Source organism: Orycteropus afer, unplaced genomic scaffold, assembly GCF_000298275.1.
Source record: "Orycteropus afer afer isolate SDZICR_OR568_19922 unplaced genomic scaffold, OryAfe1.0 scaffold00009, whole genome shotgun sequence".
Lineage (NCBI taxonomy): Eukaryota > Metazoa > Chordata > Mammalia > Tubulidentata > Orycteropodidae > Orycteropus > Orycteropus afer.
In genome coordinates this window covers 2,231,666-2,248,010 of record NW_006921596.1, presented here as the reverse complement: position 1 = coordinate 2,248,010, position 16,345 = coordinate 2,231,666, and the positions used below count along the sequence as shown (strand labels likewise).

The 16,345-nt window shown below is 45.2% G+C and overlaps 1 protein-coding gene across 1 annotated transcript in view; it reads left to right on the top strand.

Annotated features, from left to right (window-relative positions):
• The window catches only part of ZNF536 (zinc finger protein 536), a 363,327-nt gene that overhangs the window by 115,914 nt on the left and 231,068 nt on the right, over positions 1 to 16,345 (top strand). Inside the window, exons 2-3 of the mRNA XM_042781867.1 lie at positions 1,526 to 1,678; positions 14,273 to 15,844. Of these exons, the coding sequence (XP_042637801.1) occupies positions 1,526 to 1,678; positions 14,273 to 15,844 (1,725 nt within the window). The remainder of the gene's footprint in view (positions 1 to 1,525; positions 1,679 to 14,272; positions 15,845 to 16,345) is intronic.

The following is a 16,345-nucleotide window of genomic DNA, read 5'->3' as shown; positions in this document are numbered from 1 at the left end:
TGGAAGAAAGACCTGACAGTTTACTTCTGAAAAACCTTCCATTCAGAACCCTATGGAGCACGGTTTTACTGACACACATGGGTTGCCATGAGTCGAGACAACTGGACGATTGGCGGTGGTGGGTCCAAAGGCAGGGGGGATGTTTTAAGCCAAGGGATTTCCAAACTTGTTCAGAGCAAACATCCAAGTAAGAAGGAAATGGGTTTGCCTTCATCTTGTTCCTGGTCTGTAAGTCTGTTTGGCTGTTAACAGAGAGCAACAGGAACGGATGTTACAGAATAAACACAGTTTGCATTTTCCATTGTTTGGTAGGTACAGATCTCATTCATTCTGATCTCTGCTGAACTCACAGATCTGCTCATTAGTCCAGAAAGTCCCCTTGCTCTCATAGTAAGATTTGCCATGAGGCCTAGAGAGTGGGCTAAAAGCTTCTGCAAGGACCTCTGTGCCCTCAGGAGCTTGGATTCTGGGCCATGCCACCAGCTCCCAGCTTTGTGGGGAGGCCTGCAAGGCAAGAAGAAAGAACAGTCCAGAGTAGAAGGCTCCCTCACCCTTCTGCACTGAAGACACAGGCTCCAGCCCTTGCCCTGCTCTGCTGATGTCTCGCCTTCACAGTGTGATGTCAGGCCTCGGGTGTTGCAGTAACATATCCTCCAACTACCCAATATTTTCACAGTTTTGTTTCCTGTTATGTCCCATCATTTATGTGCAGAAGGCAGCCATATGTAAATTTTATTCCATTTTCTAATAGTTTGGGTTACATAACAAATCATCTCAGGAAGGAGAACTTGTATTGATACTTTATGGAGGAAGTTCTCAAGTCACTGCACAAAGATTTAACTGCAGTGCTCCAAGTTTATGGCAGTTTTGCAGCTGAGTTTCTGCACATGACTTTGAATCTGTCACTATATGTTTATCATAGTCTAATTGTGGAACCACATTTCCATACTTTTTCTTCTCTCTTTCATGATATTACACCAGCCAACGATGGATACAAGATTCTACAAGGGAGAAATGATCAGTTTTGGATAATTTTCTTTCCTGTCCCAAAATAGCTGTATGTCTGCATGTCCTAGGGACTCAGCTGAGACACATTTTTTCGTTTATTGCTTGATATAATGCAAATGTGACTTCAATCCTGTAGTGAACTCTCCGGCTAGTCTATATTATAAATTAATCAGATTCAACAAACACCAACATTTTTAAACTTTTGAAAAAAAATATTTAATAGGAGCTAAGCAAAAGAAGAAATCAAACCAGCTGCTGACACAGCTGTTTCTTTTCTTGTTTAATTCAGTTCAATATAAAGGTACCATATGCTGCTTAAAATGATGATAGGAAAGATGAAATAATTTAAGAGAATAACAAGAAAATACATGAATTGTCAGCATTCTGTCAGATTTAAAGAATGAAATAGACAGGTGTAGTATTGACATGTTTAACTTTATGTGGTGTTAGCAGTTTTGGTGCGAACAACTTCTGACATGTGCTGAAGTGATGTGAGAACGTTTCTCCTCCGCTGCAGACGTTGGTGAGGAGGCTGGGAGATCCGCCGGCGTCCAGCAGCCAGCGCTGCTTCGAGACCGGAGCCTGGGCTCGGCCATGAAGGACTGCCCATACTGTGGGAAAACTTTCCGGACGTCCCATCACCTAAAGGTCCACCTGAGGATACACACAGGTGAGAGACTGGGGGAGGCTGGGGACACAGCTCAGAGCAGTCGGCCCTGCATCCCGCCGTGGGCTATTCCAGGTCTGCAATTGCATTGTCACCAAAAGTGTGAAGTTCTTAATGTTGTACTGTTGTCAAGTCGGCCCCTGACTCATTGTGACCCTACGTGCAACAGCACAACTCACTTCCCAGTCCTGCACCATCTCCATGATCAGTTGCTGATTGGCTCATTGTAATCCATAGGGTTTTCACTGACTGGTTTTCAGAAGAAGGCCACCACACCTTTCTTCCTAGTCTCTCCTGGTCTGGAAGCACCACTAAAACTAGTTCAGCATCATGGCAGCACACAAGCCTCCACTGACACTGGGTAGTGGCTGTAGATGATGTGTGTTGGCCAGAAATTGAACCTGGATCTCCCGTATAGAAGATGAGGATTCTTCCACTGAACCACCAGTGGCCCTGTGAGGTTCTCAGCAGCCCTGACTATGTGCCAATGTGTAGGTCAGAAGTGATCCTAATTTCTGGATCTGTTATTTAAGGATGACCCTCCCAAGTTACACACAGACACATAGACATGGCCCCCCATGGGGTCCAGGTCTGTTGAGAGTAATGCTTGGTCCCCTGCTGGAGCACTCCCCCCGCATGGAGTCACCCCAGGCAAAAGAAGCCCTTCCAAAATGATAAACCATGATGCACTGCTCTTTCAGCAGCCCTGTGTGATCTGACCCCGCTTACTTCCTGATCCTCTCCTGCACTGCTCACCTGAAAGTTTGAGGACATTGGTGATGGCATCCTTCTACTATACTGAAGTAGCCCTCCCCTCAGCTTTGTGGTAACCAGGAATCTTGCAGCTGCATGTGATAAGAACCCAGGTCACAGTCCTAAGTATAAAGGGCAATGCAGCAACTCCCCTGTGAGTTCATGCAGACTGGCTTTTGGTCCAGCCTAGTTTACCTGTCATACCTGGAGCCAGACAGATGGAGTTAGCCCCTCTGACCTATGTGGAACTGAGTGGTGGCCATTCTGCACTGACTGCCCTCCCAAGAAAATGGATGTGCTCTTACCCAAATAAGAGGAAATAGGTACTGGGCCATGTTGGTCGCCTCTTGTACTTCAGCCTCATCCTGGCCCCTCCCAGTGAAAGACTCTTGGTCATGGTCCTTTTTAGCTTTTCTGCTGATAGTTTGCATACTGCCAGTACAAAAAAAAAAAAAAAAAAAATCTATTTGAGATATGGACACCTCCATTTTCTTTGATTTTTCTTCTGACACTTTATCTATTGGAGTATGAGCTGCTTCAAAGGATAGACAAATATACCATCTATTTTCAAAAATAATTGTCATCTATTTCCCAAGGAATCAATAAAGCTCAGGATTGTGCAGGGATATTTAATGCATGTAGGCCCTGTGCATGCCGCTTGGTTAAAGGCAAGGAGCCCCTCACCCAGCACTTCCTCTGATGCCCAGGGGAGCCCTGAACACCAGTGGCAGTGGGCTTCGCCTGTCGTCTTTACTTACAGCCTGGGGTGCAGTGGATCACTGACCCCCACCCCAGCCTGGGAGCACTCCCCCCTCATGAAGTGATCCTCTTGGGAGTGATCCCAGCCAAGGAGAAGTCCTTTAAAACTACAAACCAGGAAGCATCACTCTCCCAGAATGCCCCATGTGATCCGACCCACCTGCCTCCAGACCCCAGCTCACACTATTCTTCATCTTGATCACCTCTCTTAAACCCCACTTCCCTCCTTGCTCTTCTTGAATGTAGACAATTCCTGCTGCAGGACCCTTGCACCTGCTGCTCCCTCTGCCTGAAATGTTTTCCTCCACATGGTCTCAGAGACCACCCTGACTCACCATCTAAATATCCCTCACAGCTCCTGCTTTATCTTCTTCATAAACATAACATTTTCAGAAACTATCCTGTTCCATTTGCACGTTTGATTTCTGAGGTCTGTCTCCCACCCAATACAGTTTAAGGTTTGTGAGTCTGGCAGTATCACCCATCTTTTAACTGCAGTAACCTCAGGGCCTCCAAGAGCACCTCAGCAGAGTAGGTACACAATACATGGATTTGAGAGGCTGGATGAAAGAACAAAGGCAAGAATAAATGTGACCCTCCTCCTTTCATCCCTGCACTGTGCAAGGTGACACAGAGGGGACAGCCCACTGAGGAGCATGGTGCCTTTTCCAAGGAGCCCATGGTCATTTAGGAAGGACAGCACACCTGCACCCATCATAAGCCTGGCAGTGATGCACCAGTTGCTCAATTCCTGGGTGAGGGTGGGAGGTCAGGGCCTCTGCACTTTGCACTTTGTTTTCCTCTGCCAGATAGATAACCTGTGTGGCTTACTGCCTCACCTGCAGGCTGTGGGGATTCATGCTTCCTTCCCAGAAGGTCTCCCTTCCCACCTGTTTAACAGTACACCTCTATCTCCCACTAGCACTTCCTTTCCCTGATTCCTTGGCCTCCCTAGCACTCACCTCATCTGGCATGTCATATATTCGTATTTTGTTCTTGTCCATTTCCACACAGTGGAATGTAAGCTCAGGCTTCCGTGTGCTTGTTGAGCTGTGCTCCAACACCTAGAACAGAGCCTGCCTCGTAGTATGAGCCCAGAAAGGATTTGTCCAATAAATGAATTAATTACTGAATAAGTGAAAATAATCAGGCTTGGGGGAGTTAGCTTGGACATCTGGTTTCTCAGACCATACCAATGCCCATTTTCCTCCCTAGGTTGGAGCTGGGGAACCAATAGAGCACCAGGTCATGGGAGGCTACCACAAAGTACCCACTGTCAGATTGCTCCTTCAGATGGGAAGACAAGATCAGGGATGTCTTGTGACATTAAACTTTTATTTTAGATAGATACAGAATCTGAGCCAGGCTTCCCAGGTAGGTGGTGGTTCACTTTACCAAGGCTTACTGTCCAGAAAAGAAAGGGGTGGTGTCTCCCAACAAGGGGCTTAGCTGACCCTGTTGGCCCCAACCCACATCACCTGCCTGAGGAGTAAGAGTAGAAACTCCACAGAATATTTCCTGGGAAATGTAGAGGCCAAACTGGCAGAAGGCCTGGTAGAACTGGGTGGAAACAAAAAGCAGTTTTTGCAATTTTAAAGGTTAAACCAGAAAGCCAAACTCACTGCCGCTGAGTCGGATCCAACTCATAGCGACCCCTCCTTGGGTTTCTAAGGTGGTATCACTACGGAAGTAGATTGCCCAACCTTCCTTCTGAGGAGTGGCTGGTGGGTTTGGACCGCCAGCCTTCTGCTTAGCAGTCAAATGCCTTAGGCACTGTGCCACCAGAGCTCCCATTTAAAGGTTGGGAGAGGTGTGTTCCCAAACTTCTACCTGATAGTTTGTGCCCAGTAGTCACTCTGTTGGAGACACTTGAGAGTCAAGACAGGGCCATGGACAAAGGCATTCCAGAAACTTCTCAGAATAACGGAGAAAATGAAAGGATCCATGGAAACATCACATACCCCCCACCCCCACCCTAGGAAACAGCATTTACTGTGTTTAAAAGACAGAATGGTAACCAGATAAAGATCAATTTCCTTTTTATCTAAGAACAAAGACTGGAAAATGCTTACACTTCTACATTTGAATAGAACAGAAAGTGTTACGTGTTATAAATCACCAAATAAACACCCATTATGACAATGTAGAAGTGTAGATTACACGAGTAATTAAAAATCAAAATCAAGTTACTTGTTAATAAATGATTTCATATAGGGCTCAAACCATAGCAATGCCCCACACTGTCATCGCCTCCTTCCGTTTTTGTATTTCCAAAAGGCATGGTGAGAGGACAGTAGTCTATGAGATAAAAATGCATGTTTTCCCAAATGCTGTCTTTTGAAGTTTTTCTAGAATGGACCCAGATGAGCACACTGAAAGATCCAATGGGTAATAAATATATTTTAATTGGGTGGGACATTAGGTGGCACCTTCTCTGTATTTTTGTGTCATACTCCATCTTTATTAGGATTCGTGATTGTATAACATTGACTGATAAAAACCACTTTCCTTTTTTTCTCCACTACATTAACTCAATTACTGCTCTTCTTCTCCCGACACCTGTTTATTAGAGAGGTACTGAGTACATACACCAGTCAGGTTTCTCTGAACACCTGGGGCCTGGCAAGAGGCTGCAGGTAGCTAAGACATTTCCTCTGCACACTGAGTGTCAACCAGATCCACAGGGGAGGGGAGGGGTCTGGAGGACCTCAGGAGCCCCTACAGCCAGCCAGATACTAGAGACTGCCCCATCTGGCTCCTGACAGGGAAGGAACTGACCACTGCCCAACCCAGGGGGGACTGAACGCCTCTCCTCTTTGAAGCATGACCCTTTCATTCATGGGGTATGTGCAGTTTCTCTCCTAGGGCACAATGTTTGTGATTCAAATTCAGAGCCAGCCAGTGCAGCCTGGGAAAGGAGCTGCACCAGCAGGTAGTTAGTCTTAACACGGAAGGGACAGTGGGAATGTCCCCAGTGTCTCCCCCAAAGCCTAGCCCTATACTCTCCTTACCTGCTGCCCACAGTCGCCCTCAGTTCTTTCCCTTACTGCCCCTTCCTGCAGTTCCACGTTAGGGAGCTGAGTGCATGAGGACACTCTAGGGTCCTGTGTAGGCATCTGTTATGTGTACAGGAAGCAGGTAGGTGCTAATTAGTCCCTGAAAGGCTGGAGGGGTGTGTGCTCCCACCAAAACTCCCAGATGGATGCAAGGCCTCCTGCATTGGTTGAGGGACTCCAGGCTGGGTTCTCTCATGTTTCATGAGAACTGTTGTCTCAGGGATGACCATTGTAGAGAAATATAATAAGCAACCTGATTCGTGAAAACTTGGAGGCATGAAAGTTCAGGGACTAATTAAAAATAAATCTCGTTAGTTTTTTTCTCCTCTCAAATTATGCGCGTGGTTTATTAATCTGTGTTTGATGTGCTACACACTCCAGCTCTGAGTTGGGAGCCTCTTTATTGAGATAGTGTCGCACAGGGAAGGCAGCCAGCGACGTTTCCACGGTGTCAGTGAGTTGAGGTGGGCTCAGCCTCTGGCTGAGGGACATACCTGTCACTGCCCGTTCTTCCTGTGGGATGCACGGTGATGCCTCCTTGGCACTCATCTGCGTCATTGTCACCAGACACTCTGCCCCCCTTTCCTGGTAGGACCAAAGAGAACTGTGGAAGAAGTCCCCAAAGAGGGGTGAGGAGTTCTCCTGTATCGTGACTGAGGCTGTGTCTCCGCAGCATGACAACCACTGGCTGGAAACAGATTCAGCCAATGGGGACACTGTAACAGCCACTAACAGAATGATAACAGACATGATAGCACTGTAAATGGTGCCCCAGGCACTGTGCTGTACATGATGTACAGGAGTTCATGCCTTCATCCTCACAGCCCCCCTCCCACCCCGTTACAGAGGAAGACCCTGCACCTCAGGGATGTTGCCCAGTGTTGGATGAGGTGTTGTGATCTAGATCTGCCTAAGTTGGAATCCGGTCTCTTAACCGTGGCACTGTATCGCTATTGTTAATTTTCTGGGTGACATTTGGCTTGTTTAGGGAATTAATGCAGCATTTCTTTGACAGTGGGTGTAAACATCATAACCAGCAGGAGGAAAGGAAGTGGCAGGCACCCACAAGGTGTGTTGACGCAGCCTCCCGGCGATTTAAAAGGGAAGTACTGTGCATCCCGGACCCTCCTTTACCCTGCAACTCAGGCTGACTAGTGGCCAGGCCTCCTTCACCCCACGTGCCTCGGTTTCTCCACCAGCCCAGTGAGGCTAGGGAGGTGGCATGTCAGGGAAATGGGGGCTGTGAGTTGTGGAGGCACCCTGAACCCCCAGGATGAAATGTGGGGTGGAATTCCTTGCCAGCAGCACGGAGCCGATAAACTTCTCCTGCCTTCTTGGAAGCTGCTTTTCGTCTTCAAAGAGTTCCCCAAACACTGACTCATTTGTAAATGCAGTGGAAACGAAAGTTTAGCCAGCCTAACCCAGGTGCCTTAGGTCCTGTGTGATACATCTTACCTTTGATGGTCATTTATTTCGTCTTCTAGGTAAGGTAACCAGGATGTTTTCACATTTACAAAAGCGTATTGAATACTTTTTAAAAAGTAGATTGGTTAAAACGTGCTATTCCTACTTCCTTATCTAAAAAAGAGAGCTAGTATTGTTGTCTAGGCTTGGGGGTGGGGGTGGGGAATCACCACTGAGTAATAACCAAAAAAAAAAAACAACAAAAACTGCTTGCCCAAAAGGAGATGATTCTTTGAACTAAGATTTCATTGTTTTTCTGTCTAAGATGAACTGAAAGCCCATTTTATTCCCCCACAGCCTCCTATCCTTGCTTGTCCTGCCTTAATGACATCCCAAACTTTTGTTGAAAATAATTGATTGAATTTAAATTTCTTAAAAGTTTAAGAGGTAATGTTACAGTATAAATTTCCTACCAAACACTAAGTAGGGAAATATCCATTAGTGAAATTAACTACAGTTTCTAGGTAGCTAACAATGTGCCGTATACAGTAGGGCATGGCTAATGAACACTGCAGTGGGTGATATTTCATTATACAAATTAATGCTCACATTTTAATGGGAAAGTCACATAATGAATCTCGGCTTCAGTGACAGCAATTAGAGACACAGATTGTCCCCTTCTGGACAAGGCACTGTTTAGCAATAAGCAGCTGTGTGAAAAGTCTTCAGGTTTACAGCATATATATGCTTTGGGGGAATTAGTGTACAATTTATATTAATGTACTGAAGCTTCACTACAAAGGCACCACCATATTTATCTCTCCTGGTATTAACTAAGTAAAGACATGTAGAAAGACTAAATAAATATCCAATAGAGGATGCAAATATGGGGAAATATTCAATTACTCAACTTAAAAGTGAATACATTTTGAAGATTTCGCAGAAAATAAGAAGACCTTAGAAGTATGAAATACTTCTTCAAATCTTGATAAAGGGAGTTCCAAAGAGAATGAAACAAACCCACCTGTTATTTTCTGAGAGGCACTGTTGGGAGCAGGCTGTGAATAGCACCACAGTAACTCCCTGCAAAAGTGAGGGTTCCTCTGGTGTATCAAATGCAGAAGGAAAAGACATATACCTGTAAAAACAAGTACAGCGGACTCATTAAATCACTAGGTCATAGATTGCTAACAACATGTGAGACTAGGCTTTGGAGAAGAAGTTATCAAAGATATTCCAAATTTGACTCTACATCTTACATAGATGTCACTGGGAAACTGGTTTAATGTAAGGTACTCCCAGTAATTTCATTAGTACATTGGAATGATGAACTGATGTTTTCTAAATTTTATTATGCATTTTATAACAAAATTCTCTTTTCTATTGATTCACTGTTTTGGCCTACATCTTATTCCTTTAAAATATAGGGTGGGGTTTCTCTACATGAGGCCCCCAATGTCCTTGTCTCCTTCCTTCAATGGTGAATGACCTGATACTGTGCAACTTCGTTCTAAATAGTTTCAGACTGGCTGCCTGGTCCAGACTCAATCTGCAGAATAGGGTACTATGTCTCTGTCAGTACTCAAAAAAGTTTTGAAGTAGATGCCAATATTTAAGAATGAGGATGTTGCAAGTAGAAACTGAGATATGAGGTCCTCGTGTCCACAGTGCATTTGATGTGGCAGCCACACTCTTGGAGAGGCATTTGCCCCTCCTCATTGTTCTGCACACTCCTGTGGCCTGCCTCCCTCTGCTGACATCTGTGTTTGGAGCCCCTACAACAGGCAAACCTAAAGACAACAAGGCCCAAACATCTGCAGAGGGACCTTGGAGGTGATAGAGGACTTGTGACCCCTAGAAAGCTTGGGATAGTCTATGTGATCCCCCTGTCGATTTGGACTCATTTATGGTCTAAGTAGCCAATCATTCAACTAGACAGAGCTGCTGGCAGGGCCTGGGGTGGCCTGTGCCACCAGGCTGTGTGGGGAAGGCCTTTCCAGGCTTGGGCGGAGTTGGCCTTGGTTGGAGAGGTCTGGGCAGACTCACTGCCTTGCTCCTTGGCAGAAAGTCTGAAGGTGCCCTGTGCCCTGGATTTGTTACTGTCAGCCTGCAGCTCTCTGGTGCGGGAGTGTGTCCAGATGCTGGTGACTCTTACTACACAGCAGCTCCCAGCACAGGTGGACTTGGCATTCGTGTGTGTCGGCCAAATGGAGGAGCAGACCCTGGGCACACCTCAGCGCTGGTGGAATTTGCTGATCGTTTCCTCCTCTCAGTTGCTACCCTACCCAACCTAGGCCAATGTTGTGAGAAGTTTGCCTCCTGAGCACTCTGAAAAGTGCCCTCTGGGGAAAGAATGCTTGGGAAACAGCTGGATGTTTCCAGTGGAAAATGAAGCCCATGGGCTGGTTGGAGAGTCTCCGGAGAGCAACCCTCATACAATGATGCCACTCCCGTGTGTTTGCCTGGCCAGACATACACCCCAGCAAGGCTAACTGTGCCCCTCATTGGTGATGAAGCCCAGGCAAGGTATGCAAAAGGATTATGAAAGAGGACAATGGGGGTTATTCAAAGAGTTTAGGGGTTATAAAGAAAATAAAGTCGAAGGGTGTTTTAAAAAGGAAAACATCCATCCGAAGAGCTGATTTCTCCCATGGAACTTCACTCTGGGGCATTTATCTGGGGACCTGAGTGGTAAGCAGCAGGGAGCAGCCACCCAAAGCATTTCTGGAACTAAGCAGGACATGGAACTATGCAGAGAAGCAGAAAGCAGAGCGTGTGCGTGGAGGGCCTCGGAAGCCTATTCATATCACATGCACTCAAAAACCCCTTGAAAATGCACTAAATAGCCCTGAATTCACTGAGCCAGGCTATTGCAGACTCCAGTGCTGAGAATTAACATTCTTGGTTCTTAGCTATAGCCTTTTTTTCCCCGGAGCAGTGGAGGCCAAGGCCTGTTTTGAACTTTAATAGAGTAGAGGGTTGAGTGAAAAGATCTTCTCCTGTGGACTGTGTGTGTGTCCCCACGCATTCCTTGGCTTTAATGATCATATGATGGGTCTCCTCTGAAAGCCATGACTGCAAAGGCTTGTCTCCTTGGTTCTTCCCTCAGTCTTCAATGCCAGGAGAAATGCTTGAGAGGTAGGAGGTGCACCTTCCTCTACTGGTTCACTGTGTGAACAGGTCTGCACCTTCTTAGATGTACGCATACATACTTGTGTTATACACACCTGTGTCTGTGGCCCCATTCAAGAGACTTGACACAAGTTTTAGAGTTGGGATGGGGCTTTCAAGAACATGTGCTCCAACCTTTCCACTTTAGAGGTTGGGAAAGCAAAGCTTCCAAGGAAAGGTCTCTAAGTAGCATGACATCTCTGTTCCCCAGCCCAGGCTCTCAAAGACCTCCTGGTGGCCAGATTGTCTCCTCTGTCAAGTTGTCACACAGCACCTGTCTCAAAGGCTACTTCCTAGGGAGGCTCTAGACAATGGGTCTTAACCCAGGCTCCAAAGGGGAGCTTTGAAACATCCCAGTGCTCAGGCTACCCCTTAGACAATTAGAATTTTTAGAGGTGGAGGTGGGACCAGCAATCAACATTTTTTAAAATCTCCCTGGACAATTCAATTTTAATTTTTCCGGACGTAGTCTTTATACTGTCTGCATCGGAATCACCAGGGGTACTTATTTAAAAATACCAACTTATATGCATGCACTGCCATCGAGTCGAATCCGACTCATAGTGACCCCTCCTTGGGTTTCTGAGGTGTTATCACTACAGAAGTAGATTGCCCAACTTTCCTTCTGAGGAGTGGCTGGTGGGTTTGAACTGCCAGCCTTCTGGTTAGCAGTCAAATGCCTTAGGCACTATGCCACCAGAGCTCCCTGGTCCTGGAAAACATTACAGTGGATACCGGTGATGGTTGTACAACATGAGTAACGGAATAGGTATCATTGAATTGTATGTGTAAAAAAGGTTGAGTTGATAAATGTATTTTTTACAACAGCAAAAAAAAAAAAAAAAAAAGAAAAAACAACAGGACAATAACTTTTGGCCCCCACCTGAAATCTTGAGAATCAGAACTGCTGTGCATTTTAGTAAACTCCCCTGATAATTCTAAGATGCAGCACAGTCTGAGAATCACTGTTCAGTGTGTATTTCAAATCAGTGTCTCTTAGAGAGACATATACCTATCCTGTGTGCATCCCTTTAGTCCACACCAAGAAAGGCATAGCCACTCCACCCTAGGCCTGGAGGTAAAAGTCCCCACCCCCTTTTAGCACCTGCTAATGAATGTCCACTCTTTCTCTACAAACCTTCTGTGGCATGCACTTGATCATTTCCAGATGTATTTCCAACATGCAGCCTGACTCTTAACCTAATACCTGGGCCTCACCTCTGCTGGGCCCTCTCACAGACTTAGTTACAGCCCGTGGGTTGGGCTCTTAAGTTTCTATTTAGGCTCTTCTGCCATAAGCTGCACCATGACCCCCTAAGCTTCAAGGACTGCTTCTGCTGCAACCAGCCACTGGTCTTCCCAGGTGAGCTGAGTGGGCTGTGACATCTAGGTGTCCAGAATTTGCCATTTTAGTGTCTGTTCCAGTGAAGGTTCTTTGACCTACAGCTGGGGTGTCCAAATAACACTTGCTGAGTGAAATGAGTTCAAGTCTAACGCAGGGATCAATTCCAAGAAGTGGGAAAATAGTGAGTGACTGAGACTATGTGTACCTTTAATTTAAATGAAGATTTCCTCCTGGATTTCTGTCATTGGTCCAACCAGAGAGGACTATGACCTGCAGGTTTAGAAAAAGAGATTCCCAGCTGGGCTTCTTCCCAGACTGAGGGCCATTTCTGAAAAACTATCCAGGAGAGTTCCTCCGCTGATGTAGGCATGCAAGGAAAACTTGGCCACCATTTTGATGAGGCAGGCATAGTTTCTCCAGAGTTCCAGCAGCAATCCAGAGATGGTTCTGAGTTCTCTGCTCAGAACCTGGGCTAGTGTTCCTTTTGGTTAAAAGTCCAAGCATCCTCATAAGTGCCTAACTCTCAAATGTCCTGTGCCTGAAGAATGGCCATCAGCCAAGACTACCCACTGCCATTGAGTCGATTTTGACTCACAGCAACCCTATAGGACAGAATAGAACTGCCTCATAGGGTTTCCAAGGCTGTATATACGTTTTCACAGAAGCAGACCGTCACATCTTTCTCCCATAGATGAGCTAGTGAGATTGAACTAATTTTGGTTCGCAGCTGAGTGCTTTAACCGCTGTGCCACCAGGGCTCCTTTAGCTAAGACTAGACACAGTAACATGTTTTCAGAATATACCACTCACCAATGGCTTGCTGTTGCTTTTTGAATCAGTCTGTTGTACAATGGAACCACAGAGGAGGGGAGAAATAGTTGAGCTTCCCTGGAGAAGTAAATAATTGTGGATATTGACAGGGTACTATTGTGAATAAGCTAACAGGGCCTGTCACAGTCCCATTTTTTTTCCAGAGGGCTTTTGATTCCAAAGTCTAGAAGAGACCCAGGATTGCTAACAAATTCTTGGAATCGATTTTAAGCCACATTTGTTTACCCTCCTCTATTCCACAATGAGGGCAGATGTAAGTTTGTGCACTGTGGTAGCATTTCCATCGTGGCAAGAACAATAGAAGTTGGCTGTTGAATTTAAATAAATATTTAATTCATGAAAATTATCTTATATGTTTTAAAACACTCTTTAAAGCTATTTTTATTCTCTAGAAATCGCTTATTATAGGTAAATTACACATTTTACTACCGTGGCATTAGGTTTGCTATTAGTACAAATTTAAGACACTACAAAGACCAGTAGATAATGTTAATTTCAAATACAGAAACTAAATATATTTTGTGCCTTTTTATTACTCATTTTCTTTTAAGTTTTATTGACTGCTTTTTATCTTAACTATATGTCTTTACATGCTGCAATCATAATGCACTGTAATGGTATTAATATTTTATAGAATCAGTATTTATAGTTCTTTATTTAGAAACAATGCAGTAGGTCTGCAGATATCTGAGCCCGTCTGGAATGGTGCCCTCCAAATAATGATAAATTACTTGTGCAGTATGCCATTTGCTAATTATATCCATGATTTACTGCAGAGCAAGACTTAAATCATTCATTTCAGTCTTGCGTAACAGTGCCATAAAATTTTTAGGTTTAAAAATGGTTTCCATGTGTATAATTTAAACAAATTTTAGAGCTATTGTATACACAAAATATTGCAACCACCCATTTGTTACATACTTTGTCTTTTTAAACTTCTACTTTTAATGATCACTGTGGTTGAAATTATTATGCTTAATTTTCATAATCATAGCTTTTAAATCTACAGCCGTTTTCACATGTTAGATAAAGAAAAAGATAGCTAATTGTGTGTAGATAGTATGTCATTCCTGAATAGTCCCAAATGGTACAAAATCATTAAAAAAGCTTAAGAGTACGAATTATTCTTCTATTAAAAAACAGTTGTTCTCTAACTAATTATTAGTTTGAGCTGCTTTGTTTCAAAGAACAAATGTTGATCCTTCTAGCCTTGTTCAGCACACCAAAATGAGATAAACACTTTTTTTTTTTCTCTCTCTCTTACACAAAAATCTGCAGGTGAGAAACCCTACAAATGTCCCCACTGTGACTATGCCGGTACCCAGTCAGCGTCCTTAAAATACCACTTAGAACGACACCATCGTGAGCGACAGAATGGGTCTGGGGCTCTGTCTGGACAGCCCCCAAACCAAGACCACAAGGATGAGATGCCCAACAAAGCCTCATTGTTTATCAGGCCAGACATCCTCAGGGGCGCCTTTAAGGGCCTCCCTGGAATCGACTTTAGAGGGGGCCCTGCCTCTCAGCAGTGGACCTTGGGAGTGCTCTCATCTGGAGACCATTCAGGGCAGGCCACTGGCATGTCTTCCGAGGCTCCTTCAGACACTCTGAAAGGCGCTGACCTTCCTTCCAAAAGTACCCACTTCTCTGAAATTGGAAGAGCTTATCAAAGCATTGTGAGCAATGGTGTGAATTTCCAAGGGTCTTTACAAGCATTCATGGATAGCTTTGTCTTAAGTTCCTTGAAGAAGGAGAAAGAAATGAAGGACAAAGCCCTGTCTGACCCTCATTCCATGAAAGTCCATGGGGCAGACTGTGGTGAGGAGAAACCCAGTGGTAAACCCTCACAGAGGAAGTCTGAGAAATCTCAGTACGAACCTCTGGACTTGTCAGTGAGGCCAGATGCTGCTTCCCTTCCCGGCTCCTCGGTGACTGTTCAAGATAATATTGCGTGGCATGGCTGCTTGTTTTGTTCTTTCACAACATCCTCCATGGAACTGATGGCCCTTCATCTCCAGGCCAATCACCTGGGCAAGGCAAAGCGCAAAGATAATGCCCTGGGGATACCTGTAAATTGCAAAGATCAGGCCAGGGAGGCAAGTAAAATGGCCCTGCTACCCACAGTACAATCAAACAAAGAGATGGGGCTTCCCCATATGATTGGCCCTCTAGACTCTGCTTCTGAGAAGATCACCCAAGGGCAGGTCAAGGACACTATGGGGGAGCAGAAGAGCAGCACTTGGTCCAGTCACGTGGACCCTGCTTTTTGCAACTTCCCGTCAGACTTCTACAAGCAGTTTGGTGTTTACCCAAGCATGGCTGGCTCGGGAGCCTCCAGTGCCTGTCCCAGCAGCGAGCCTGATGGGAAGACCCACCCTGAAGATGATGCCCCTATCCTGATCCCTGAAACCACAAATAAAAACACTACTGATGACCTGTCCGACATTGCCTCCTCAGAGGACATGGACTCCTCCAAGGGAGAGAACAATGAAGAAGAGGATATTGAGACCGAACCTGAAATGATGAGCAAGCCCCTGCCTACCCTCAGCAAGGACAGTAGCAGTGATGGTGGGGACAGCCTGCTGTCTACGAGTGCCCCCCAGCCTGCCCAGGGACTTGTGTCACCTCTACCCCAAGTTTCGGAGAAGCAGTGGCACAGCCCAAGCCTTCTTCCAGCCCAGGAGACCTCAGCAGGCCTGCCAAAGCCAGAGCGGGGCCCTCTGGGTCTGGAGAAGCCTGTGAACATGCTGTCGGTCCTCAGGGCCTACAGCTCTGATGGCTTAGCAGCCTTTAACGGACTTGCAAGTAGCACAGCAAATTCTGGATGTATCAAGAGGCCAGACTTGTGTGGTAAGTTTTAGAATCCTCTTCCTTTAGTTCATTTCCCAAAACATCAATGCTGAATTGTGCATTTAAAAAAAAAAATTGAGTAGATATTCATTAGCAAATTTTAAACTAAACATAAAAAAGCAATGCTGTATCTGCAATGTAGACAATCACGAAAGTCAATTTCATTTAGAAGTTTTACAAAATCATACTTTTGTGCTCTAATTTGCATCATAATGATCCAAAATGCCTGATAGGCATGGAAAAGGGGGGTGGTGTCTTGTAGGGTGAACTACTCCTGTTTTTAATCCATAACAGAAGGGGGGAAAATTAAAAAAGAGACAACATGGTAACTTGCAAACTTTTCAGTATTTTCAACTTGTGCATAAGATGCCTAAAGACAAGTCCTTAATGCTTTGCTCAGCCAAATCTGCTTTCTTAAACTTTTCTTTATATTGACTTAGAGGATACTAAAATCGTATCACACTAACCACAATGTCTGTAGAAATAAAGTGACCTTCTCTC